General features: G+C 45.4%; 1 protein-coding gene across 1 annotated transcript in view; it reads left to right on the top strand.

The window, feature by feature from the left end:
- The first annotated feature begins 6,841 nt into the window (after positions 1–6,841).
- The window catches only part of LOC144278243 (cathepsin E-A-like), a 33,418-nt gene continuing 13,001 nt past the window's right edge, over positions 6,842–27,258 (top strand). The window contains exons 1-4 of the mRNA XM_077839510.1: positions 6,842–6,897; positions 7,077–7,248; positions 10,926–11,043; positions 12,691–12,809. Coding sequence (XP_077695636.1) covers positions 6,842–6,897; positions 7,077–7,248; positions 10,926–11,043; positions 12,691–12,809 — 465 coding nt within the window. The remainder of the gene's footprint in view (positions 6,898–7,076; positions 7,249–10,925; positions 11,044–12,690; positions 12,810–27,258) is intronic.

The following is a 27,258-nucleotide window of genomic DNA, read 5'->3' as shown; positions in this document are numbered from 1 at the left end:
TTCTGTTGGGTTCTTTGTTTTTGTATAATCAGGTGTGTCTGTCCCATAAAAATAAAAATATTGAGAAAAAAATTTAACTGTACTGTATGTTATCATGCATCTGGTGTTCTGCTGCTCTTAGCAGTTAGTGCCTACAACTGGTTCGATTGAATTGGGTGGGAAAACTCCCTTTCACAAATAAGAAATCAGGACTTCATTCTCAGTTATTTCTCTAGGTTTATTAAAAAAGCAATAAGATCCAATGAGAATATATTTTTATTACTGCACACTACAGAAGGTGGTGCTGGCATTTGACTTTAGTTATTTGAGAAGAGCAAAGGAACTATCCGGAAAAGGTTAATTCTTAATGTACAATGAGAAATACAGATCAGTGAGGAAAATTATCAGACTCATGGTTATTATTGGATTTAGCTGTCTGAGAAATGACTTCTTTCTCTGTGACTGACCTCCCACAGTAACTACCTCCCACTAGAATGCGAGAATGTCCACAACTAGTGCCTGTGAGCGCAGGAGACAGAACTTCGTGGGAGCTGGACCAAGACTATAGCGCACACTCACACATGAGATAAAAATCACCACAGACCCCGCCGAGTTCAAAAATAAATACCAAACCCATCTCTTCAACTTAGCTTTACCTGGAGAAAGTCTATACACCTACAACTAAACTAATCAAGCTATTTTTCCTATGGAATGGGGTGGAAGAGAGAGAGAGAGAGACTATCTTTAATTCTAATTTGAAATACTTGACAGGTTCCATGGTGAGCAGGGCCAAACCTAGATAGACGGGCAGATAGATTCATGGCATGTTAAAAGCCTAATCCAACACCCCCTGAAATCAGTGGAAGGATTCACATTGAAAACAATGGACATTGCATCAGGACTAAATGTAGTATGGACAATACTCATGGAATTGTTCTTTGAACTCACAGGGGAGTGTTCTCTTTACCATCTGTCTCTCAAAGTTACATCCATAGGTCTGGTCTATACACAATTTTTCTACTGATTCAATTATATTTGTTAACAAGTGGTTACACTGGTGCAAACCTCTAGTGTGGATGCAGGTTTACTGACATAAACACCTTGACACTGGCAGAGTTTATTCTGGTCACTTTACTTAAATGTAAAGCGTATAACTGCATCCATGCTAGAGGCTGCACCAGTGTAACTATATCTATTTCTAAACCAACATAGTTAAATGAGTTCAAAATCTGTGTGTGTAGAAAGGTCCCCCGCAGGAGGATTTCAGGGCCCATCAAGAACTCTTAAAGAGGAGAGGAGATGGAGGAGCCCCCAGACTCCCTGTTTAACATGCTGTCCCTGTTGGCACCAGGTAGGGTGGCCTTGCCCCTCCATGAAGAGGTGGCTAAGATTTCAAATGCCCCGTGGCAAACACCAGCCTCGTTGGCCTCCATCTCTAAGAAGGCGGAACGCAAGTTCTTTGTACCCACTAAGGGGCATGAGTACTTGTATACCCACCTGGCTCCCAACTCCCTGATGGTCAAGTCGGTCAACTACAGGGAACGGCAGGGTCAGCCAGCCCCAACCCCAAAGAACAAAGACTCAGAGACTGGACTCTTTCAGAAGGAAAATGTATTCATCTTCGAGCTTCCAGTTATGAGTCGCAAACCATCAGGCTCTCCTGGGCCAGTACAAATTCAATCTGTGGGGCTCCCTGCCCAAGTTTGAGGACTCCCTCCAGGACCACAATAGGAAGGAGTTCAAGGCGCTAGTGGAGGAAGGGGCAGCGGCCGCTAGGGCATCCCTGCAGGCAGCCTCGGATGCTGAGGACATGGCCGCACAATCCATGGCCTCCGCGGTGTCCATGAGACGGGTGTCATGGCTCCTGCTCTCTGGGCTGTCCAGCGAGGTGCAGTCTTCCATGCAGGATCTCCCATTTGACAGGAAAGCTCTATCTGTGGTGGAAACAGATACAAGGCTGCATGGCATGAAAGACTCCCGCACGACCCTACAGACTCTATGTCCCAGCTCCGGCAAAACCTAAGTTCAAGCTGCAGTAGACTCCTGCCCAGCTGCCCTCCTGAAGTATGAGGCTGCCCATAAGAAGCAGTGGGACTATAAGAGATGCCCTTAGAGGCAGTCTTGGCCTTCCCCCCAGCCTGGGTCCTCCAAGGGCAAGCAGGCAGGGAAAAGGCGCTTTTGACGGGATGCTTGGGTGCACGCCACCAGTCCTCATCAGGGATCCACCCCCAGTAAAGCTTCCCTTCTTCAACCGGTTGTGTGCTTTCCTCCCGGAATGGTCGCGGCTAAGCTCAGACTGATGGGTCCTCAACACCATCTCCCGGGGTTACACCCTCCTGTTTACTTCCTCCCCACCAAACCACACCCAGCTCAAGCAGGAGGTAGGGCTGCTCCTAGGACTAGGAGTGATGGAGGTAGTGCCCGAGGAGTTCATGGGCCAGGGGTATTACTCCTATTATTTCCTCCTCCTGAAGGCCAAAGAGGGGTTCAGGCCCATCCTGAACGTGCGAGGTCTGAACCAGTACATGGTGAAACTCAAGTTCAGCATGGTTTCCCTGGCCTCCATCATCCCCTCCCTGGATCCCGGGGACTGGTACGCTGCCCTCCATCTACAGGATGCATACTTCCACATCCACATATTTGAGGGGCACAGGCGCTTCCTCCATTTCGTGGTGGGACAGAATCATTACCAATTCATGGTCCTCCCATTTGGTCTGTCCACTGCCCCTAGGGTGTTTACAAAATGCATGTCGGTGGTAGCAGCCTACCTCAGACCAGGGGGGTTCCAGATATTTCCCTATCTGGACGATTGGCTTGTCAAGGACACCTCCCGGTCGCAGGTGAGGGATCACGTGGTGCTCCTTCTGTCCACGTGCACCGACTTGGGCCTGTTGGTAAACAACACCAAGTCCACGTTAATCCCGCTCCAATGCACAGAGTTTATCGGGGCGCTCCTGCACGCAGCGTCGGCCAGGGCCTTTCTCCCACCAGACAGATTCGGGACCCTGAAAGGTCTCATCGACTTGGTCACAAGGTTCCTGGTGACAACAACCAGGGTTTGCCTGCAGCTCTGGGTCACATGTCGGCATGCATGTACGTGGTCCGTCATGCCAGACCCAAGATGAGGCCTCTCCAGCTCTGGTTGGTCTCAAAGTTCTCCCAGGCCATGGACAGGATGGACAAGGTCCTCTCCATGCCAAGACTCTGTGATCACCTCCCTATGGTGGTGGTCCGCCCCAAACAACATGCTCTAAGGAGTCCCATTCAGGGACAGGGCCCTATCGTTGGAGCTGGTGTCCGATGCGTCGGACCTGGGTTGGGGGGCCCATGTGGGGAACTTTCAGACCCAAGGCCTGTGGTTAGCTCAAGACCTGACCCTACATATAAACGTCAAGGAGCTCAGTGCAGTGCAGCTGGCATGTATGGCCTTCCGCTCTCACCTAGAGGGCAAGGTAGTCAGGGTCCTCATGGATAACATGCCCTCGATGTTCTATATCACCAGACAAGATGGGGCCCCATCCTCTGCCCTCTGCCATGAAGCCCTCAGGCTGTGGGACTTCTGTATAGCCCACGACATCCACCTGAAGGCCGAGAGGGCGGATCACTTAAGCAGGGACTTTTCCTCGCAACATGAGTGGTCCCTCCACCGGACGTGGCCCACCGGCTCTTCCGAAGGTGGGGAACTCCCCAGGTGGACCTATTCGCAACTCAGCAGAACCGGCGATGCCCCCAGTTCTGCTCCTGGGGGGCCTGGGGAGGGGCGCTATCTCCGATGCCTTTATCTGTCCTGATCCGGCTGGCTTCTCTACGCCTTTCCCCCGTTCCCTCTAATCAGCAGGGTCCTGGAAAAGATAAAGACGGATGAGGCCCGGGTCCTCCTGATTGCCCCGGCGTGGCCCAGGCAGCATTGGTACAGGACCCTCACGGGCCTGGCAGTAGCTCTGCCGTGGCCGTTGCTGCTCTGCCCGGACCTGCTCTCTCCGGACCAGGATCGCCTCCTCCATCCTAACCTAGCGGCTCTTCACCTTACGGCGTGCCTGTTCAGTGATTAGGTGGAGAGGAAAGGATGTGTTCAGAACAGGTTCAGTGCATCCTCCTCAAAAGTAGATGGCCCTCCACTCGCCGCGCTTATTTGACGAAGTGGTCCTGTTTTCTAGGTGGGCGGCGGACCAGGGTGTCTCCCCTGTGGCCGCCCCTATCCAGCTTATCCTTGATTACCTCCTCTACCTGAGGGTCCAGGGCCTGGCGCCCTCGTCAGTCAAAGTGCACCTGGCAGCCATATCAGCCTTCTATCCGCTGGTGCAAGGGCACACGGTATTTTCCTATGCTGTGACTGGCCAGTTCCTTAAGGGTTTGGACCGTCTTTTGCCATATTCTAGAGCCCCGGTTCTGCAGTGGGACCTAAACCTGGTGTTGGCTCGTCTCATGGGGCCCCCGTTTGAACCACTGGCCATGTGGTTCTGGTCTCACCTCTCATGGAAGGTTGCAATCACATCAGCCAGGTGGGTCTTGGAGCTCAGGCCGCTGACCTCCGAGCTGCCGTACACGGTCTTTTATAAGGACAAGGTCCAGCACTACCCACACCCCGCGTTCCTCCCGAAGGTGGTGTCTGCCTACCACGTGGGTCAGGACATTTTTCTACTGGTCCTCTGCCCCAAACCTCACGGATCCAGTGAGGAGCACCACTTCCACATGCTCGATGTGTGGTGGGCTTTGGCTTTCTACCTCGAGCGGACCAGGCTGTTCAGAAAGTCCTTGCAACTGTTCATCACCTTGGCTGAGCGTGCGAGGTGCCAGCCGATTTCCACTCAGTAGCTTTCCAATTGGATCACTTCGTGCATTTGCTCCTGTTATGAGCTGGCAGGTGTCCCCCTGCCACCCATTGTGAGGGCACACTCGACTCGGGTGCAGGCCTCGTCAGCTGCCTTCGTGGCCACGTCCCCGTCCAGGACATTTGTAGGGCCACGTGGTCTTCGGTTCACACGTTCAGCTCGCATTATGCGATCGTCTCCCAGGCCAGGGATGATGCCGGGTTCGGCAGGGCGGTACTCCGTCCTTGGAACTTGTGAACTCCTACCCACCTCCAACAGATATAGCTTGGAATCACCTACTGTGGAATACACATGAGCTATCACTCGAAGAAGAAAATACAGTTACCTTTTCCGTAACTGGTGTTCTTCAAGATGTGTTGCTCATGTCTACTGCACATCCTTCCCTCCTTCCCTTCTGTCGGAGTTGTCTGTCAAGAAGGAACTGAGGGTGGGGGGAGTGCGCAGCTCCCCTTATACCATGCCAGGCAGGCGCCACTCCAAGGGTTGTGGGGGGCGTTCCCACCCCCACAGGTACTGCTAGGGGAAAAATTTCCAGCACCAGGGCATGTGGCAAGCACGCACACCTATTGTGGAATAGACATGAACAACACATCTCGAAGAACAGCAGTTACGGAAAAGGTAACTGTCTTTTCTTTTTGATTTAATTTCTTATGTCTGTCCAAAGGTGAATTATTTAGTTAGTGTAAATGCACCTTCATGCTGATATCAACCTGTTCTTTAGCTCGTTTTGAATGCTAGGAAAGTGTGGAAAAATGCATTTCCCCCACTTTCTAACCACATTCTTTTGAACAAGATATAGCAAAAATGGCTCATATTTGGCAGTGCACCTTAGTGTAGTTCACCCTAAAGAGTATGCGCTTTCCTACATTCTTTGTGGAGGAAAGACTCAAAATAAAACAAGTCATAAGCAATTGGAACATCACTTTGGAGCATGCTCAGTAGGCATCTGCTAGGATCTTTATCAGTCTAATGAAGCAGAGTCCCCTTATTACAAGATTTTACATTTTCCTTGTTTGGTCTATCTGTAGGCCTTGGGCATGGATGGGGGCTTCTATCTTCAGGATAGTCAGAAGAAAAAATTACAGATGTCTTGTTGAAACCACAGCAAAATCTCCATTAAAACCTGCCTTGACAATGTGTGAGAGGGAAAAAATCCTAGGCTATTTCGTGCATTACTTTGCATGCCACCATCTTGTTTGACGGATAACTTTTTTTGGATGACAGTCCGTTTATTTATTTGAAATACAGGTTTCACATAAACAGCACACATAGCTTAGTTTTAGCAAGGGCATTTATCTTCAGTTTTTGGGGGTGTGTGTGTGACTTGTGACACATAGGTGTCAGATCCTCTTGAAGCAAGTGCCACATAAAAAACTCAGCTGTTGGATATTAAATCCTGCCTAACTATCTTAGTCACCTTCGAAATACCTGGTTTCAGAGTAGCAGCCGTGTTACTCTGTATTCGCAAAAAGCAAAGGAGGACTTGTGGCACCTTAGAGACTAACAAATTTATTTGAGCATGAGCTTTCGTGAGCTACAGCTCACTTCATCGGATGCATTCTGAATGCATCCGATGAAGTGAGCTGTAGCTCACAAAAGCTTACGCTCAAATAAATTTGTTAGTCTCTAAGGTGCCACAAGTCCTCCTTTTTTTTAGAAATACCTGTCATCTATGCTTCTTTGTACAGCAAGATAGCCAGAAAATTCCTTAGGTTGCTTTGTGTTTTGCTTTCTCTCTCTTGCTCTCCCATAACGGGCTGAATTTTGCCTATATATATATATATAAAAAATGTTAACATGTATCTTTTCATATAGACCATGCCCTTGCTCAATGCGCTTTAATATCCTCAGGGGATGTCAATATTTACACAAACCAATGGTTTGTCCTCGAACACATTAATGAGGGTTCTGCCAAACTACTGACGACCTGGAATTGATTGACCTGGCTAACAGCCCTTTGTTGTCCAATGAAGTATAAAAGATGGTACTAAGTGTATGAATGTCATATAGATTCCCACCCACCTGAAACCATGAGGGTGCTATTAGTGGCTCTAGTGTATATTCCATTCATCTTAGCTATAGAAAGGTAAGAAAGCATTTCAAATATCACAGAATGGTCCTTATAGTGCATTTTGTTCTCCACTGATTTCCTGGAATGATCTTTGTGTGTTTCTGCAAAAGCTATTTTAAAAAAAAACATTGGCATTTGAGTGATACAGAAAGGAAGTCCAGTTAAAATGGTTTGTATTTATTTTGTTTGCTTAGGATCCCTTTAGTTCGATTTAAATCCACCAAGAGGCAACTCCGGGAAAAGGGAGAACTGGAGGAATTTTTGAAAAATCATCAGCCTGACATTTTTGCTCGGAGATATCTGCATTGCTTCCCTTCAGATATTTTTCTACCAGCTGCTTCAGAAAGGCTATATGACTACATGAATGTGAGTATGTTCTTGTGTAATAGACTGTAAAGGGTTATTTATGGTACTGAAGGCAGGTTTTGTTCAGCACACTAGTTCTATTCTCTTGTAAAAAGTTTTGCAAGTTGAGATTAATTGTGTATCTGTTTAAACTAGATTCTTTGCATCCTTATAAATGAGCTTGCCAGTGTGCAAAAGATGATCAAGTAACATAAGTAAAATTAGGATAGACATGGGACCTACTTAGAATTTCCCTCTAGTTTAGAAACTATGGCCCTGCAATGAGTCACATGAACCTCTGTTGACTTCACTGGGGCTCACATCTATGTGGGAGGCCCAGCAACATCCATCAGAAATCTGACATGTTACACAATAAACCAAAATGTCATCTTGTTTGAACACGTTAGGTCACAAATAAATTCTTGTAAAAATCTGTGTTAATAAAGACATGTAGGTAATATGAATGGAGTTTTTGCTATTATTATTTATTGTCCCCAAAGTGCAAGAGGCACTTCGGAGATAAAAATGTCAGGCCTGCCTTAACCCTGAAGAATTTCCCATCTAAACAGATCTCAGATTTGGGGGACTACGTTGGATGGGATATTATATCACACAAGTTTCAGAGTAACAGCCGTGTTAGTCTGTATTCGCAAAAAGAAGAGGAGTACTTGTGGCACCTTAGAGACTAACCAATTTACACAAGTGATTTGAGCTTGTGAACACCATGTTTCTTGGTTTAGAGTTTTGTTTGGTTTTCTAATTGATTGGTTATTTTGTTAACATTTATCAAAAGGACAGGGCTAGGTTATACAGGCTTCTTGGAGGAGATAGTGTTTGTATGCAAGAAGGTAGAAGCATGGCAGATTGGGTCAATGAGAGGGGGTTCCAAGATGGGTTGGGGGGTACAAGGAAAAAGGCCCCAGAGGTGAGCATGGAAGAAGAGCATGAAGGGTTAAAAACAACTTCCTTTAGAACTAAAGCTGGCCAGAATTTTCCAAATGTAGAATTTCTGAAAACATTTTTGTTGACTGTTCGAATTTTTACAGAAAACATCCTGAAAATTTTTGTTGAGAAGATTTTGTTGGTTTTTTTAAACTAGCAGTTGAGCTGGTCAATAAAACCAATAACGAGTCAAAAAATGTCTGTGAAACCTTTTACTGCTGTTTTGACCAGCTCTGCTTAGAACCAGTCAGCAACACTTGCACTCTAGCCAGAGGGAAGTGTGGGTAGTGACCAGAGTAGTCCTGAGGTGAGCCCTGCCCTGGGGGGAGATAGCAAGAGGTGTGTCCCTGAGCAGGGCCCTGTCCTGGCCTGAGGGGAGGTAGAAGTGGGGGTAGCCTTGAGGAAAGCCCTGCCTGGGCCTAAGGGGGATGGGCAGAACTGAGGCCACCCTGTCAATTGCTAAATCTTTTTGTCTCATCTTACAGTTTAAAAAATGGAAATGATCAATTATTTAGTTTTTCTCAAAGTGGCAAATGCATGAGTTGACCATTCCAAACTCCCCCCACTACTGGCACTTTGACTATGAGCGCAGCTGAGCAGATTCTGTCTATAATCCAGCTAACCCAGAGGTGGTGCTAACCCATTGGGAGTTTTAGGCAGGAATATTTTTGCCCTCCCCCCAACACATAATAAGTGAACAGGGGGCCCAGAGGTGGTGCTAACCCATTGGGAGTCTTCGGTAGGAATATTTTTGCCCCCCCCAACACATAATAAGCGAACAGGGGGCCCCGTTGAGCTGCTGGGGCCCTAAGCAATTGCTTAGTCTGCTTATGACTAGCGCCGGCTCTGAACAGGCCACTGCCCTACAATGAATTTCATATAGTGGGTGGGATCCCATGCACTCTTCCACCCACCAATAAAATTAAACCCCCCTAAACAATAGCATTTCTGGTTTTGCTTCCTGGGTCTTAACTGATGAGCATTTTTTGAAGATACAAATACTAGAAATACATTTGCTAGTAGAATGATTTATATCCTTACTATTTCACTTGTAAGTGGAGGGACTACTTAATTTAAACAAAGCTTCCCTGCTTATGAATTATGATCCCTTTGCCCTCCAGCTTTGCATAATGATATATCTGTATCTAGTAGCAAGGGACCACAAGGAGGCCTGGGATGGGCACACTTTTCATTTTGTAGCATATAATAAATAAATAGTACTATGACCCAGTTAGGATAAAGTAAGATCCCACTTCCACCTGTTCTGATGAGGGGAAAGCTAGTGAATTGGAAATGGTGATCCTCAGGGTGAAGTTAAAAGAACAGAAGCCGAGGGGACTATTTAGATAAAATTCACCACAACGCACCCTAACTTTAGTTTACTATAGAAAAAATTCTTAAATCTTAATCTGCTCACTGAGTGACATAGTTGGAAGGGCCTGCTTAGCTCTGATTGAGTGCTTGTCATTGTATCTAGAGAAAGTTATGGATCATGCCCCAAAGGGATTTTCAGTTTTAAACAAACAGGCAATAACATGCTTCCCACAAATAACACACTAGTTAATTAATCTCAAAATATTGCAGGTTTTTCCATTTAACCATATTATTTATTATTATTAATGCGCTAGGTTCTGTACAGAAATGGATACAAAGATAAGGTCCCTGCTCTCAAGAGCTTACAATCTAATTTTACAGATGATGCAATAAGGCGATAAACAATAGTGGCGGAGGACAAGGGTTACAGTAATAAATAAAATCAAGCTGCAACTTAGTGGAGGCATGTGCTCATCCAGGTGCTCTTTTACACATAACTCATGCTGCTGTTTTTACTGACTTGTCTAATGTAGAAGGTAAGTTCCTGGGGCAGAGACCACGTTCCAATCAGTGCTGAGCACATTAATAGCAACTAATACATTCATCATAAACATTCAAATATTTGCATCTATACAGAATATTTTGGCACCGGAGAGGCTTTTCTATCTACATCGGATGCCAGAAATGCCCCTATTCCTAAAAATAGGTCTCCTAATGCTGCAGTGCTATTCCATAGGCAGATATGGGCACTAAGCACTTGGAGCCTGAAAGCTGATAAGCTCCTTCAGAGTTCACATGTTCACAGATTATCTCCATCTGCCTTTTATAGAAAAAAGAGCCTTCTGTATTTTCTATATTCCTCTGATAGGTTTTGTGTGGTGCATCAGGTGGAGTCTTAAGCGGAGACTGAATTTGATCATCTTGTTTTAACTGACTAATTACTACTGACTAGAATACATTCAAACAAAAATATACAGCTGTGTGTCCCAGTGAGGTGATAGGTGCATTGCCAGTTGGGTTAATATTCAGAGCTTTCTAAAATCAGTAGGGCTAGATCTTGCATTTCTTACTAGGATGAAGCTCCCAGACCTTCCTGTTGCCTTCAACAGGAGTTTTGCTGGAATTTACTGTAGGATTTTGCCTATCATTTGTAAGAGTTTGGGGATTGATTTTGCTTCCATTTTAGCCAATGGAAAAACTCCAGGATTGACTTCTTGCACTTGAAGTGCTGAAAAGCTATGCCACATCCTGAAATCTGCCGTACGTGGCCACTCATGGGACCGGAAAGAATTGGTTGCCTGGTAGAGGTAGCATTTAATTAAAAGTCAAATAATTAGATTGGAAACACTGAGGATTTTTACATTGTACCTTTGTCTGTCTTTTCTTCAAGGATAGTTTGCATTGATATAGTGCTAAACTGACTGAGTATATTTTTCCCCCAGGCCCAGTACTATGGGGTGGTAAGTGTTGGCACCCCACCTCAGAAATTCACAGTGGTGTTTGACACAGGATCATCCAATTTTTGGGTCCCTTCAGCTTATTGCATCAGCGAAGCCTGCAGTAAGAGACGTTATGTTCCTTTGCGCTTCTAATGGTTTAATTCACCTTTTAAAGTAGCTCCCCTACAATGAATGCACTTTGTTGGAAAATGTATTTAACAGAAAAACAAACACATTTCTTGAGTGTTCAGCAGAGTCTCACATACCTTCACTTCACACCCCTATTTTACAACAATTCCACTGAGAGACTCACTTGCAGTTTTATTCATGTTGAGCAACAGTGGAGGGAGTCGATAATCTCCTGTTATATTCAGATTAATTCCAGTTCCACATGCTCTGGAATTTGTCATTGCTAGTTAGATACAACAGGGGTGAGAGAAAGTGCGAGGTGAAAGGATTAGTCCATGCTGGTGAGGTGGGTAAGAAAAAGGAGTCACTAGAAAGAATGTCTGTGCTGCTTATCTCAGAGTTAGCTGCTGAGCTACACTAATATGTCTGTTATACCTCACACAACTTATGGTGTGGTGGATAAGCCTCAGAAACAGCATTCAAACTTCATGCTGCCAGAGACATCTGAGACAAGAGAAGACAGAGAGAAAATCTCCGAGTGAAGTACTGGAATCTAAAGGCTATAGATGTGCCCATTAGGGAGAAATGAACAGGTTAATATTTCAGTGGAATCTGTATTTAGGAGCACAAGCAGCTGGATAATATTCATAACCTCAGATATGGATCTCAGTCCGATTGGAGAATCCAGCTGCTGCCTTCCCCATCCCTCAATAGGTCTGGGTGGTCTCTGAGTTGGTGCAATCTTCTAGGAGAAGATTTTTGCTCTTGCAACAACTCTTTCCCCTTCCTGACATCTTCAGATGGCAACCAGCTCATGCGTTCATCCTGCTACTAAACGGGGTGGGGGAAGAGGTATTGCATGCACGGTCTTATTTACATCAATATTGAGACAAAGTGCTCTCAGGAACCTTGGCCATGATGTCCAAACCCTGAGTGTCTTTTCCTGGGCTGGGCATCTTCTCTCTGTTATGCAGCAGTGGAAGTGGAAAGGCTCCTCCACTGCAGCTGCTGCTGCTACACTGATCTTTTGACTCTGGGGTTGAAAGATGTCTCAGAGTTCACTGGACTGAAGGAAAATGTGAAAGGATTTGTGGAAGGAGTAGGCAGACTTTGCTGTGCATCTCCTAGAGAAACAGGATGGGTAGAGCAGAAGAGAGAGAAGTAAGATTCTGCCCTCTAAATATGTCAGGAAGATGGCAGGGAAGGATAGGTTTGAAGGCCCTCATTGGCACTGTCATTGCATTACTATTTTAAATTCCATTCTTCCTGTGCCTCACTGTAGCCGTGATATGTACCTTCTGTTGCTGCAACAGTTGCTAATTGACAATTAAATACTATGAAAAATCAGAGGCAAAAGAAACATCAGAAAGTTAAAAAAAATCTGTGGAAATAGCTGGATAAAAAAAAATTTTGTTTGATACAGAAAGGAAATCAATCAATTGCTGAGATATTTTCAGAATAGGGAGAAAACTTCAGGGTTTATGGGATGCAGAGACTCTTGCCTGCTTCCCTTCATCTGTTATTTTGCTTCTCCAAACAATGTGTTTTGTTTGCCTATCAGCTAGTCCTGTGTCTCAGAAATCTGGTACATTCCTGATAACCTTATCTTCAGTGCTAAGGGTGAAGTTTATTTTCACAGGGATGCATCAAAAATTCAAATCATTTCTATCAAACTCCTATCAGCATGGAGGGCAGGCCTTTGCCCTACAGTATGGTACTGGGCAGCTTCTAGGCATTGCTGGCAAAGACACATTACGGGTGAGTGGAACCCTAACACCATCGTAATCATCGCTCTCTGTATTGGTTGTTTATGGCTTTCCAGGTGGTTAAGATGTTAGTATTGACCTACAAAGACCTGAGTAGATTGGGGCCTGTCTTACCTGGGGGGAGAGACAGTGACTCATGTCATATTGCCACAGATGCTATAAGTATAGAGGCTTGAGCTGAAGCCCCTTGGGGACGGAGTGTGGAGAGGGAAGTAGAGAGCCCTCAGCATAGTGTTCTCTGTGAGAAGCCCTGGGCTTCAAAAGTTCCTTCCTTTGTGTTCAAAACAGCACAAATCTGTTGACCGTGAGCAAGGCCTAACTGTATGCCCAGCGTTTTGAGGATAAAGTTGGTATTGCTTGGGTTTGATTTTATCTTTGGCTTTGGGGTGAGGAGCAAGCTAGTTCAAGCTGACTGACTGTATTGTCAGTTTACAGCAAATGTGCCTAGAGCCTAGAAAAGGCACCTTTTCATGTATTATTGATGCCTCAAAACTTCGTTAATGCCGAGCTGTTTGATGATGGTGCCCCGTAGCCTTCCCAAACGTTGTGTTCAGCAAAACACCAACCTGTGAAACCCAGGAAATACAACGTTAAGGTACAGGCCACTCCTGCAATGCAACCTTAACTCTGCCCCCGGGAGCTAGCAATAGCCATTGGGAATGGTTCACAAAAGGGATGCCATAATAAGTAGCCAGCAGGAAATTCTAAGAGGCTGTAACATTATTTGTGTTGTGTTCCACAGATCTGAATTCCAGCATTTATCTGCATTCATGTCAGCTGCGTTCACTGTGTTAGGTGTAGTTGTACTGAATGTTGGAGGGCTTACACTGGAGCAAGTTGGTACGATTGTTACTGTGGGCACGGCTACACGAGAGAGTTTACAGCTGTGCTGCTGCAAACTATCTAATGTAGCCACTCTAAGCCGAAGGAGAAAGGTCTCCCCTCAGCTTATCTACTCTAGTCCCTGTGAGCAGCGGCAGCTATGTTGGCTGGAAAACTTCTGTCCACACCAGCACTTATGTTGGTGTAATTTATGTCACTTGGGGGGGGTGTAATTGATTCTCCCCCCTGAGCGACACGCTATGTCAACATAAGCTGTAGCGTAGACATAGTCTGTTGTATGACGAGAGGTGCATGAATATATCAGAGGATCACAAGTGCCTCATTTAAGTGCTGACTTCCGTAGATTGTGTCAGTGTCGATGCATGGGGTGATCTTGTTATCTGGGTTGTCAGAAGCATGGTGGCTCCCAGGGCTGGTGAGGGGTTAGTGAAGGCAATGCCTCAGAAGGAATTCTCAGGCTAGGATGAAGGGGAGGTAACAGTTAGTTAGTTTGGGATGGTTTGTGTGGAATTGGCTCAGTGTTTGAGTGTAGGCCAGGTGTAAGTAGCTCCTGTTTGCTACATCAGACCTAACCTGAGTTTTGTCTTAGCTAAGACTTTGTTCTACAGTGCTCTTGTGCTCTGATCCCAGAATATTCTATAGCATCTGTAGAACACTAGTATGTGGTGTTGGCATGTTGAGACATTGCTCAAAAAGGGCAGAGTTAGGTTGCATTGCCAGGGAGGGGAATGTGTACTTTAACTCTGTAGTTCTTGGTTTTCAGCAGTTTGGGTGCAGCTGAACTCAGAGTTCTGAAAGGGCAGGTGACTTGGCCAGGGAACCTTAACTCTGTGTTAACAAAGCTTTTGGGCACTTAATTTCCTTGAGTTTTTTAAAATAATTTTTCAGTATCCTCATGCATCGCAGCTCAGCTTTCCCCCTCTGCTCCTGCTGGATCCCTGGCAATGATTACCCTGGCCACAGAATGCACAGGCTGCATGTGAGTCCCTTCACTGTCCCAGTATCATCTTCTCATCTCCTTGCATGTCCAACTCAGCCCTCCTCCCCACAAAGAGGTGAGTGTTGGAATGGAACCCGCTGGTGGGGGAGCTGGGGAGAAGATGCAGGAACAATGCAGGGACTAGCATGGAGTCAGTGAGGATGTTTTTTGAAAGGGAGGCAGACACGGGAGGTGGAAATGGACGTGGGGAGTTTTGGAGGACAGATGTGAAGCCCCCCCAGCATCCTCCAGTACATAGTTCTGACCCCTCCTTTCCACTCCACTCTTCCCTGCATTGCTCCAACCCCCTCCCCACCATAGCTCACTGCTCTTAACCACCATGTTCCCCTACCACTGCTCCGACAGCTCCAGCATTCCCTCCATCACAGCCATTGTTCTGACCACCCAAATACCCACAATGCTCAGAGTCCACCCCCTTGCACACCAGATCCACCATCCTCCTTCCCACTCCATGCCCCTGGTAAGCTTGGAAGGGTCATGGGGAAGTGGGGAGTGGTGGGATTGTGAGGAGGGCATGTATTAGTTGGAGGAAGGAAGGGGCAGGAGAGTGCAGATGTAAAGTCTCTACTCCAGATGTGGGCATAGTATATGGGCCCCTTCGTTTTCAGTTTAAACCGATTTTTACCAAAAAATTCTCAGGTTTACAAAAAGTATTCATTTTTTTCCAATTTTCACCCTACTTTTGTATCATTCAAATATATATATATATATATATATATAACTTTTTATTAGGAAAATACAATACATTGCATGAGATATATGTATTATGATAATACATTAGACTGTGTGTATATGCAAAGCTGTCTGCTGAAGTAAGGCTACGTATCAGTCTAGAAGATACAAACAGTAAACGAACAGGCACATACACAAGCTCTGAAGTGTGTGCACATCTGAACATACTGATGAATCTTATACCCACCACGTACACATTTAAATCTGCTAGCAGATTATGGTTTAAAGATTTGACACACTAAAATGGGAAGAAAATGAAAATCTTCATCAGAATACATTTCAGAACGCAAGGAAGTATTGGAAAGTTAAAAAAAAACCCAGGAAAAAAGGAAGAAGTTGAGAGTGTGCACTGCAAATGGTGTAGCCTATTAAACATAAATATTTATAGGCTAATAGTTCTAAGTGTACAATAGTAAATTGTTTATTCAAATGAAAGGTTTTATTTGGGATAAGGCTGTCGATTAATCGCAGTTAACTCATGCGATTAACTAAAAAAAATGAATTGCAGTTAAAAAATTAATCTCGATTAATCGCACTTCTAATCACACTGTTAAACAATAGAACACCTGTCAAGGTTCCTCCCCCACTCTGAACTCTAGGGTACAGATGTGGGGACCTGCATGAAAAACCTCCTAAGCTTATCTTTACCAGCTTAGGTCAAAACTTCCCCAAGGTACAAAGTATTCCACCCGTGGTCCTTGGAATGGCCGCTACCACCACCAAACTAATACTGGTTACTGGGGAAGAGCTGTTTGGACGCGTCTTTCCCCCCAAAATACTTCCCAAAACCCTGCACCCCACTTCCTGGGCAAGGTTTGGTAAAAAGCCTCACCAATTTGCCTAGGTGACTACAGACCCAGACCCTTGGATCTTAAGAACAATGAACAATCCTCCCAACACTTGCACCCCCCCTTTCCTGGGAAATGTTGGATAAAAAGCCTCACCAATTTGCATAGGTGACCACAGACCCAAACCCTTGGATCTGAGAACAATGAAAAAAGCATTCAGTTTTTTACAAGAAAACTTTTAATAGAAAATAGAAGTAAATAGAAATGAAGAAATCCCCCCTGTAAAATCAGGATGGTAGATATCTTACAGGGTAATTAGATTCAAAAACATAGAGAACCCCTCTAGGCAAAACCTTAAGTTACAAAAAAGATACACAGACAGAAATAGTTATTCTATTCAGCACAATTCTTTTCTCAGCCATTTAAAGAAATCATAATCTAACACATACCTAGCTAGATTACTTACTAAAAGTTCTAAGATTCCATTCCTGGTCTATCCCTGGCCAAGCACAGCATACAGACAGACACAGACCCTTTGTTTCTCTCCCTCCTCCCAGCTTTTGAAAGTATCTTGTCTCCTCATTGGTCATTTTGGTCAGGTGCCAGCGAGGTTACCTTTAGCTTCTTAACCCTTTACAGGTGAGAGGAGCTTTCCCCTGGCCAGGAGGAATTTCAAAGGTGTTTACCCTTCCCCTTATATTTATGACACGCCCCCCAAATCTCAGCTAGGGTGAAACACTGGCTGGGATTTCTTCCTGGAGCTCTAGGAAAAACAGAGGTAATAAGACACATGCATCTCTAAATATACTACCAAGTACATAAAGACTAACAATATTTTCCACATCTTAAGGACGATTTTAACCAGTTGATTCTGGGAAACTTTCACGGGAGAGTGCATCAGCCACTTTGTTAGAAGCTCCTGAGATGTGTTGGATGTCGAAATCAAAATCTTGAAGAGCTAAACTCCACCGAAGAAGTTTTTTGTTAGTTTCTTTGACGGTGTGAAGCCATTTTAGTGCAGCATGGTCGGTTTGCAGGTGGAAACGCCGTCCCCAAACATATGGGCGTAGCTTTTCCAGAGCGTAGACAATGGCATAACATTCTTTTTCAGTGACTGACCAGTTGCTTTCCCTCTCAGACAGTTTTTTGCTGAGAAACACTACAGGGTGGAATTCTTGATCAGGTCCTTTTTGCATTAAAACTGCTCCCACACCACGCTCGGATGCATCTGTGGTTACTAGGAACGGTTTGTCAAAGTCTGGGGCCCTTAGTACAGGGTCAGACATGAGTGTCGCTTTAAGCTTGTTAAAGGCCTTCTGACACTTTCCGGTCCACTGAACAGCATTTGGCTGTTTCTTTTTGGTTAGGTCTGTCAGTGGGGCAGCGATTTGGCTGTAGTGCGGTACAAATCGTCTGTAATAACCGGCCAAGCCTAAGAAGGATTGAACCTGTTTCTTTGACTTTGGGACAGGCCACTTTTGGATAGCATCCACTTTGGCCTGTAGGGGGCTGATAGTTCCTTGACCCACCTGGTGTCCAAGGTAAGTCACTCTGTTTAGGCCTATTTGACACTTCTTAGCCTTAACAGTTAGTCCTGCCTCCCTTATGCGCTCAAGGACTTTTTGTAGATGTTCCAGGTGGTCTGCCCAGGAATCCGAAAATATGGCCACATCGTCAAGGTAGGCGACTGCATATTCTCCTAATCCCGCTAGGAGACCATCTACAAGTCTTTGGAAAGTGGCGGGTGCATTTCGCAGCCCGAAAGGGAGTACATTAAATTCATACAGCCCGAGATGTGTGATGAAGGCTGACCTTTCCTTGGCAGATTCATCTAGCGGTACCTGCCAGTACCCCTTTGTTAAGTCCAAGGTAGAGATGAACTGGGCCCGTCCCAGTTTCTCTAACAGTTCATCTGTGCGTGGCATTGGATAGTTGTCTGGGCGAGTTACAGCATTTAGCTTACGGTAGTCCACGCAAAAACGTATTTCCCCATCTGGTTTGGGAACTAGAACCACTGGAGATGCCCATGCACTTTCAGAGGGGCGGATTACACCCATCTGTAACATATCCTGGATCTCCCGTTCTATAGCAGTTTTAGCTTGAGGAGACACCCGGTAAGGTTGGACCCTAATTGGGTGAGCATTACCTGTGTCAATGGAGTGGTATGCCCGTTCAGTCAGTCCTGGGGTGGCTGAGAACGTTGGCGCGTAGCTAGTGCACAGCTCCTGGATCTGCTGTCGCTGCATACGCCCAAGGGTCATGGAGAGGTTCACCTCTTCCACACCACCAGCACATTTCCCTTCGTAGTAGACACCTTCAGGCCACTCAGCATCATCTTCTCCCTGGGCTGTAAACTGACAAACCTTTAATCCTCTGGAATAAAAGGGCTTTAGAGAATTAATATGGTACACCTTAGGCTTTCGGTTGGAGGTGGGGAATGCTATGAGATAATTAACAGCTCCCAGGCGCTCCTGGACCGTGAATGGCCCTTCCCACGATGCTTCCATTTTATGGGCCTGGAGCGCCCTTAAGACCATGACCTGGTCTCCTACTTTGAAGGAACGCTCTCTGGCATGTTTATCATACCAGGCTTTTTGCTCTTTTTGAGCATCCTGTAAGTTTTCTTTAGCAAGGGCTAAAGAGGTTCGGAGGGTGTTTTGTAGGTTGGTTACAAAGTCCAGAATGTTAGTTCCTGGAGAAGGTGTAAATCCCTCCCATTGCTGCTTCACCAACTGCAATGGCCCCTTAACCTCAAGGCCATATACAAGTTCAAATGGGGAAAACCCTAAACTGGGATGTGGTACAGCTCTGTAGGCAAAGAGCAACTGCTGCAACACTAGGTCCCAATCATTGGAGTGCTCATTTACGAATTTACGTATCATGGCCCCCAAAGTTCCATTAAACTTCTCCACCATGCCATTTGTTTGATGGTGGTAAGGAGTGGCAACCAAGTGATTTACCCCATGAGCTTCCCAAAGGTTTTTCATAGTTCCTGCCAGGAAATTAGTCCCTGCATCTGTGAGGATGTCGGAGGGCCAACCTACCCTGGCAAAAATGTCTGCTAGTGCCTGGCATACACTTTTAGCCCTGGTGTTGCTTAGAGCTACTGCTTCCGGCCATCGGGTGGCAAAATCCATGAAAGTCAGTATGTACTGCTTTCCTCTGGCTGTCTTTTTCGGAAAAGGACCCAGAATATCCACAGCTACTCGCTGAAATGGAACTTCAATGATGGGGAGTGGCTGGAGAGGGGCTTTGACCTGGTCTTGGGGTTTTCCCACTCTTTGGCACACCTCACAAGACTGGACATAGGTAGAAACATCCTTGCCCATTCCCTCCCAGTGGAATGACCCCCCCAAACGGTCTTTGGTCCTGTTCACCCCAGCATGGCCACTAGGGTGATCGTGGGCTAAGCTCAAGAGCTTGGCCCGGTATTTAGTTGGAACTACCAACTGTCTCTGAGGATGCCAGTCTTCCTGGTGTCCACCAGAAAGAGTTTCCTTGTATAAAAGTCCTCTTTCTACAACAAACCTGGATCGATTAGAAGAGCTGAGAGGCGGTGGGTTGCTCCGTGCCGCCGTCCAAGCTCTCTGGAGGCTTTCATCTGCTTCCTGTTCGGTCTGGAACTGTTCCCTTGATGCTGGGGACATCAGTTCCTCATTGGATTGTGGACCTAGGCTTGGTCCCTCTGGAAGCGATATAGGGGATGGAGCTGTTTCTGTTGACTGTGAACCGCTCTCCGCTGGTGCACTAGGTTGGGATTCAGGCTCCGGCTGAGCCTCTTGTGTAGGGTTATCGGCTGCTGCCAGTTCAGGTTCGGTGGGGCCCTCTGGTGTTGAGGTTGCAAGTACTGGATTCAGTGCTGGCACGGGGTCTGGTGTTGGTTGTTCGGCTGGTTCCGGTTCTGGGACTGGTTCCGTCTGGGTCTCTGGGACTGGATCCACTACTGCTGTTGCAGACATTGGCCTGGGGTCCGGGTCCATCACCTCTGACTGGGTCCTGATAGAAGTTTCCGGAACAGAGCTAGGCCTCACGGCTTGTTTAGCCTGGCTGCGGGTGACCATTCCCACCCTCTTGGCCTGCTTCACATGATTGGCCAAGTCTTCCCCCAACAGCATGGGGATGGGATAATCATCATAGACTGCAAAAGTCCACATTCCTGACCAGCCCTTGTACTGGACAGGCAACTTGGCTGTAGGCAAATTGAAAGAGTTGGACTTGAAGGGTTGAATCGTCACTTGGATCTCTGGGTTGATTAAATTGGGGTCCACTAAGGAAGCATGGATAGCTGACACTTGTGCTCCGGTGTCCCTCCACGCGGTGACCTTCTTCCCGCCCACACTCACAGTTTCCCTCCGCTCTAAGGGTATCTGGGAAGTATCTGGGCCTGTGGACCTCTGGTGTGATTCCGGTGCAATGAACTGTAATCTGTTGGGGTTCTTGGGGCAGTTGGCCTTTACATGCCCCAGCTCGTTACATTTAAAACATCGTCCAGCTGACGGGTCACTGGGGCGAGGAGGGTTGCTGGAGAACGGGGTGGCAGGACGATAAGGGGTCTGGAGGGTTCTTTGGGAGGTAGGTGGGGCCTTGGGCGGCCCCCGGTAATAGGGTGTGGTCTGGGGTGGTCCCTTCTGGTCTCCGCTCCAACTGCGACCAGTTTTCTTCTTCTCTGCCACCTCCACCCATCTGGCTCCAATCTCTCCTGCCTCGATTACAGTTTTGGGTTTCCCATCTAGGATGTATCTTTCTATTTCCTCAGGAACACCCTCTAAGAACTGTTCCATTTGCATTAGGAAGGGCAAATTTACTGGAGATTCAACACTTGCTCCTGATATCCAGGCATCCCAATGTTTCACAATGTGGTAGGCATGTCGGGTAAATGACATGTCTGGTTTCCACCTTAGGGCTCTGAACCTCCGACGAGACTGCTCGGGTGTTATCCCCATTCTGACTCTCGCCTTGGATTTAAACAGTTCATACTTGTTCATGTGTTCTTTAGGCATTTCAGCTGCCACCTCAGCTAAGGGTCCACTGAGCTGCGGCCTCAGCTCTACCATGTATTGGTCAGTAGAGATGTTGTACCCAAGGCAGGCCCTTTCGAAGTTTTCTAGGAAGGCCTCAGTATCATCGCCTGCCTTGTAGGTGGGGAACTTTCTGGGATGGGAAGTGGTACTTGGAGAAGGATTACTAGGGTTTGTTGGGATATTCTGCTGAGCCTTTATCTTCTCCATCTCCTCCACATACTTCCTCTCTTTTTCCTTCTCCTCCAGTTCTTTGTCCCTCGCTTCCCTAGCTCTCCTGTGAGCAGCCGCTTGGTGTTGTTCTGCCTCCCTTTCTTGTTCCTTCTTCAGCCGCATGAGTTCTATCTGTCTTTCATGTTCCCTTTGTCTTTCCTCAGCCTGAAATTTGGCTAATTCCAGCTGTAGTCGAGCTGAGGATTTGGTCATTCTAACCTCTCTGTTTTTAACTAACTTTACACCCGAGGTTTAGAAATAAACAAACAAAACTTGGCTGTAAAATTTTGCTGTGCTGGAATAGAATACCTATTCTCTGATAGTGATTGTCAGCCTACAGAAAAAGACAATTCCCTTGTCTCTGTTCTGGGCCCAACTTAAAGCAAAAAACCTCCAAACTACTTGGAAACCTGCTTACCCAGCCCAAAGAAAAAGCAAATGGGTAGAACACACACCCCCTATTTACTTTTAGGAAGAAAAGAAAAAAAAAAAAACCTCTGGGTTGGAAGACTGTGAATTTCCCTGCAGGAGTTAAGTACCCTGCCTCCAGGCAAAGAAAACCTGCAATTCACAAGATAATCCCCTTTTGTCTCTGCTTGGCCACAAAGCAGGGAAAACCCAAGATGCTTTCAGTTTCAAAGCTGCTTCAAAGCCACAGGAAAAAAAAAATTCCTTTTTAAAATCTGTATTTCTAGTTCAAAAAATCTCAACTGGATCTCAAAATGATTTCAGGTTAATCCCACCACTATGCCACCATGTCAAGGTTCCTCCCCCACTCTGAACTCTAGGGTACAGATGTGGGGACCTGCATGAAAAACCTCCTAAGCTTATCTTTACCAGCTTAGGTCAAAACTTCCCCAAGGTACAAAGTATTCCACCCGTGGTCCTTGGAATGGCCGCTACCACCACCAAACTAATACTGGTTACTGGGGAAGAGCTGTTTGGACGCGTCTTTCCCCCCAAAATACTTCCCAAAACCCTGCACCCCACTTCCTGGGCAAGGTTTGGTAAAAAGCCTCACCAATTTGCCTAGGTGACTACAGACCCAGACCCTTGGATCTTAAGAACAATGAACAATCCTCCCAACACTTGCACCCCCCCTTTCCTGGGAAATGTTGGATAAAAAGCCTCACCAATTTGCATAGGTGACCACAGACCCAAACCCTTGGATCTGAGAACAATGAAAAAAGCATTCAGTTTTTTACAAGAAAACTTTTAATAGAAAATAGAAGTAAATAGAAATGAAGAAATCCCCCCTGTAAAATCAGGATGGTAGATATCTTACAGGGTAATTAGATTCAAAAACATAGAGAACCCCTCTAGGCAAAACCTTAAGTTACAAAAAAGATACACAGACAGAAATAGTTATTCTATTCAGCACAATTCTTTTCTCAGCCATTTAAAGAAATCATAATCTAACACATACCTAGCTAGATTACTTACTAAAAGTTCTAAGATTCCATTCCTGGTCTATCCCTGGCCAAGCACAGCATACAGACAGACACAGACCCTTTGTTTCTCTCCCTCCTCCCAGCTTTTGAAAGTATCTTGTCTCCTCATTGGTCATTTTGGTCAGGTGCCAGCGAGGTTACCTTTAGCTTCTTAACCCTTTACAGGTGAGAGGAGCTTTCCCCTGGCCAGGAGGAATTTCAAAGGTGTTTACCCTTCCCCTTATATTTATGACAACACCCATTGAAATTTATTAAATATTTGTGGATGTTTTTCTACATTTTCAAATATATTAATTTCAATTACAACACAGAATACAAAGTATACAGTGCTCACTTTGTCTTATTATTTTTATTACAAAAATTTGCACTGTAAAAATGATAAAGAAATAGTGCTTTTCAGTTCACCTCATACAAGTACTGTTGTACAATCTCTTTATCGTGAAAGTGCAAATTACAAATATAGATTATTTTTGTTACATAACTGAAATCAAAATCAGAACAATGTAAAATTTTAGTGCCTATAAGTCTACTGAGTTCTACTTCTTGTTCAGCCAATCGCTAAGACAAACAAGTTTGTTTACATTTATAGGACATAATACTGCCTGCTTCTTATTTACAATGTCACCTGAAAGTGAGAACAGCTGTTCACATGGCACTTTTGTAGTTGCCGTTGCAAGGTATTTACCTGTCAGATATGCCAAACATCCATATACCCCTTCATGCTTCGGCCACCATTTCAGAGGACATGCTTCCATGCTGATGATGCTCGTTTAAAAATTTTGTTAATTAAATTAGTGACTCAACTCCTTGAGGGAGAATTGTATGTCTCACCTGCATTCTGCCATATATTTCATGTTATAGCAGTCTTGGATGATGACCCAGCACATGTTAGTTTTAAGAACACTTCCACTTCAGATCTGACAAAACGCAAAGAAGGTACCGATGTGAGATTTCTAAAGATAGTTACAGCACTTGACCCAAGGTTTAAGAATCTGAAGTACCTTCCAAAATCTGAAAGGGATGAGGTATGGAACATGCTAGTGGAGTTCCTCAGGGATCGGTTTTGGGACCAATCTTGTTTAATCTTTTTATTACTGACCTTGGCACAAAAAGTGGGAATGTGCTAATAAAGTTTGCAGATGACACAAAGCTGGGAGGTATTGCCAGTACAGACAAGGACTGGGATATCATACAGGAAGATCTGGATGACCTTGTAAACTGGAGTAATAGGAATAGGATGAAATTTAATAGTGAAAAGTGCAAGGTCATGCATTTAGGGATTAATAACAAGAATTTCTGTTATAAGCTTGGGACGCATCACTTGGAAGTAAAAGAGGAGGAGAAGGACCTCAGAGTATTGGTTGATCACAGGATGACTATGAGCCACCAATGTGATATGGCTGTGAAAAAAGCTAATGCGGTCTTGGGATGCATCAGGAGAGGTATTTCCAGTAGAAATAAGGTGGTGTTAGTACCATTATACAAGGCACTAATGAGACCTCATCTGGAATATTATGTGCAGTTCTGGTCTCCCATATTTAAAAAGGATGAATTCAAACTGGAACAGGTACAGAGAAAGGCTACTAGAATGATCCGAGGAATGGAAACCATGTCTTATGAAAGGAGACTCAAAGAGCTTGGCTTGTTTAGCCTAACCAAAAGAAGGCTGAGGGGAGATATGATTGCTCTCTATAAATGTATCAGAGGGATAAATATCAGGGAGGGAGAGGAATTATTTAAGCTTAGTACCAATGTGGACACAAGAACAAATGGATATAAACTGGCCATCAGGAAGTTTAGACTTGAAATTAGATGAAAGTTTCTAACCATCGGATGAGTGAACTTCTGGAATAGCCTTCCAAGGGAAGCAGTGGGGGCAAAAGACATATCTGGCTTCAAGACTAAGCTTGATAAGTTTATGGAGGGGATGGTATGATGGAATAGCCTAATTTTGGCAATTAATTGATCTTTGACTATTAGTGGTAAATAGGCCCAATGGCCTGTGATGGGATGTCAGATGGGGTGGGATCTCAGTTACTACAGAGAATTCTTTCCTGGGTGTCTGGCTGGTCAGTCTTGCCCACATGCTCAGGGTTTAGCTGATCGCCATATTTGGGGTCAGGAAGGAATTTTCCTCCAGGGCAGATTGGCAGAGGCCCTGGAGGGTTTTTGCATTCCTCTGCACGATTTAATCTTTAATCCACGATTTGAGGACTTCAATAGCTCAGACATAGGTTAGGGGTTTGTTATAGGAGTGGGTGGATGAGATTCTGTGGCCTGCGTTGTGCAGGAGGTCAGACTAGATGGTCACTTCTGACCTTAAAGTCTTAAAGTCTATGCTTTCAGAAGTCTTAAAAGAGCAACACTCCAATGTGGAAACTATAGAACCCAAATCACCAAAAAAGAAAATCAACCTTCTGCTGGTGGTATCTGACTCGGATCATGAAAATGGACATACATTGGTCTGCACTGCTTTGGATTATTATTGAGCAGAACCCACCATCAGCATGGATGCATATCCTCTGGAAAGGTGGTTGAAGAATGAAGAGACATATGAATCTTGAGTGCATCTGGCATGTAAATGTCTTGCGACGCCGGCTACAACATTGCCATGGGAATGCCTGTGCTCACTTTCAAATGACATTGTAAACAAGAAGTGGGGCAGCATTAACTCCTGTAAATTGTAACCAAACTCGTTTGTCTGAGCGATTGGCTGAACAAGAAGTAAGACTGAGTGGACTTGTAGGCTCTTAAGTTTTACATTGTTTTGTTTTTGAATGCAGTTATTTTTTGTACGTATTTCTACCTGTGTAAGTTGAACTTTCATGATAAAGAGACTGCACTATAGTAGTTGTATTAGGTGAATTGAAAAATATTATTTCTTGTTTTTTACAGTGCAAATATTTGTAATAAATAATAAATATAAAGTGAGCACTGTACACTTTGTATTCAGAGTTGTAATTAAAATCAATAGATTTTGAAATGTAGAAAACATCCCAAAATATTTAAATAAATGGTATTCTATTATTATTTAACATCACGATTGTGATTAATTTTTTTAATCGCTTCACAGCCCTAATTTTTGGATTAAAGATACTGTATATTGTTTGCTTAAACTCAGAAGTGTTTTGCATTCTGTTTTAATTCCGCAGGAAACCATATTGATGAATGGAATTCAAAGCATTAATCAACTGAATACTTTCCCCCCGTCTTTCCGTCCACCAAAATAAACCCCAGTATTTATCCAGAAAAATTATTTATAGTTTTTTGCACTGATTTTCACCTGTTTTTGTTGTTGTGGGAATAAATACTGATAAATTCCCGGGAAAAATTAAATGAAATAAAAATGGAAAATGAAGGGCCCCTACAATTACAACACTGTGAAATTTCATACATAAATATCTTAGATTATTAAATTTATGGTTTTTTAAATCCTATGACCATGAAATTGACCACAATGTACTGTGAATTTGGTAGGGCCCTAGGTATAGGTGTGCAGAGGTTTGGGGGGAAAGAGCTGACGCCCTTGCTACATATCCCACTACACAGCTCTGACCCCTTTCTTTCCTCCCCCCACTCCTCTGCATCACCCCTTCTCCCCCTAGAAGTAGCTGCATCGAGGGAAAGGATGAGCCTGGAGCTCCTTCCCCACATCTAGCGGCAGCATAGGGAAGCTGGTGGCTCCGTTGTCCCCTCATACTAGGGTGACCAGATGTCCTCTTTTTAATGGGACAGTCTTGTATTTAAGCCCTCCTGCAGGTGACCTGACTTTTTCTTAAAAACGGGCAAATTGCCCCATAATTTCTGCCGCCTCCCCCCATCAGTACTGGTGGGTCCTGCTGCTGGCTGGATCCCTGCTCGCCAGCTGCCTGCTGAGTGGGGTGGTCCAAAGGCCAACGATAGGGGTTGCAAAACATGAGGTGGGGCAAAGCTGCAGTGTGTGTGGCCAGGCCTCTCCCACTGCTGGTCCGTCAGCGTGTGCCGGCTCTGGAGTGTGGGGGGAAGTGATTTCCAGCCTGTTTCCCCTCTCCCCCACCCCCATCTGCAGGCTTCACAGCAGCCGGGCTTAGCACCCTCTTCACCTGTCCCACTCCAACCCTGGGTCCTGCCCCCAGGGAGTGTGTGGCTGTAATGTCCCCAGGCACCCTCCCCTCCCGAGCCACCTCTCTGGGCAGGTTAGCTGAAGCCCCTGCAGTCAGGTTCCCTGGGCCCTGGTGCACAGTGGCTTTCCTTAGGGCTTAACCCCTTCCTGCCTGTGCTGTAGCTGGCAGGGGGGACAGGGACAGCACAGAAGGCGGCTGGGTTATGTTAGTAACCAACAGCAGCCTGGAGGTGTTAGCTGTCTTTTGGCACGGTGCGGGCAGGAAGGGACACGCTGCTTCCAGCCCACGGGGTA

Source organism: Eretmochelys imbricata, chromosome 1, assembly GCF_965152235.1.
Source record: "Eretmochelys imbricata isolate rEreImb1 chromosome 1, rEreImb1.hap1, whole genome shotgun sequence".
In the NCBI taxonomy this organism is placed as follows: Eukaryota; Metazoa; Chordata; order Testudines; family Cheloniidae; genus Eretmochelys; species Eretmochelys imbricata.
Note: the sequence above shows the minus strand (reverse complement) of the source record. Positions and strands in the feature narration are given on the sequence as shown.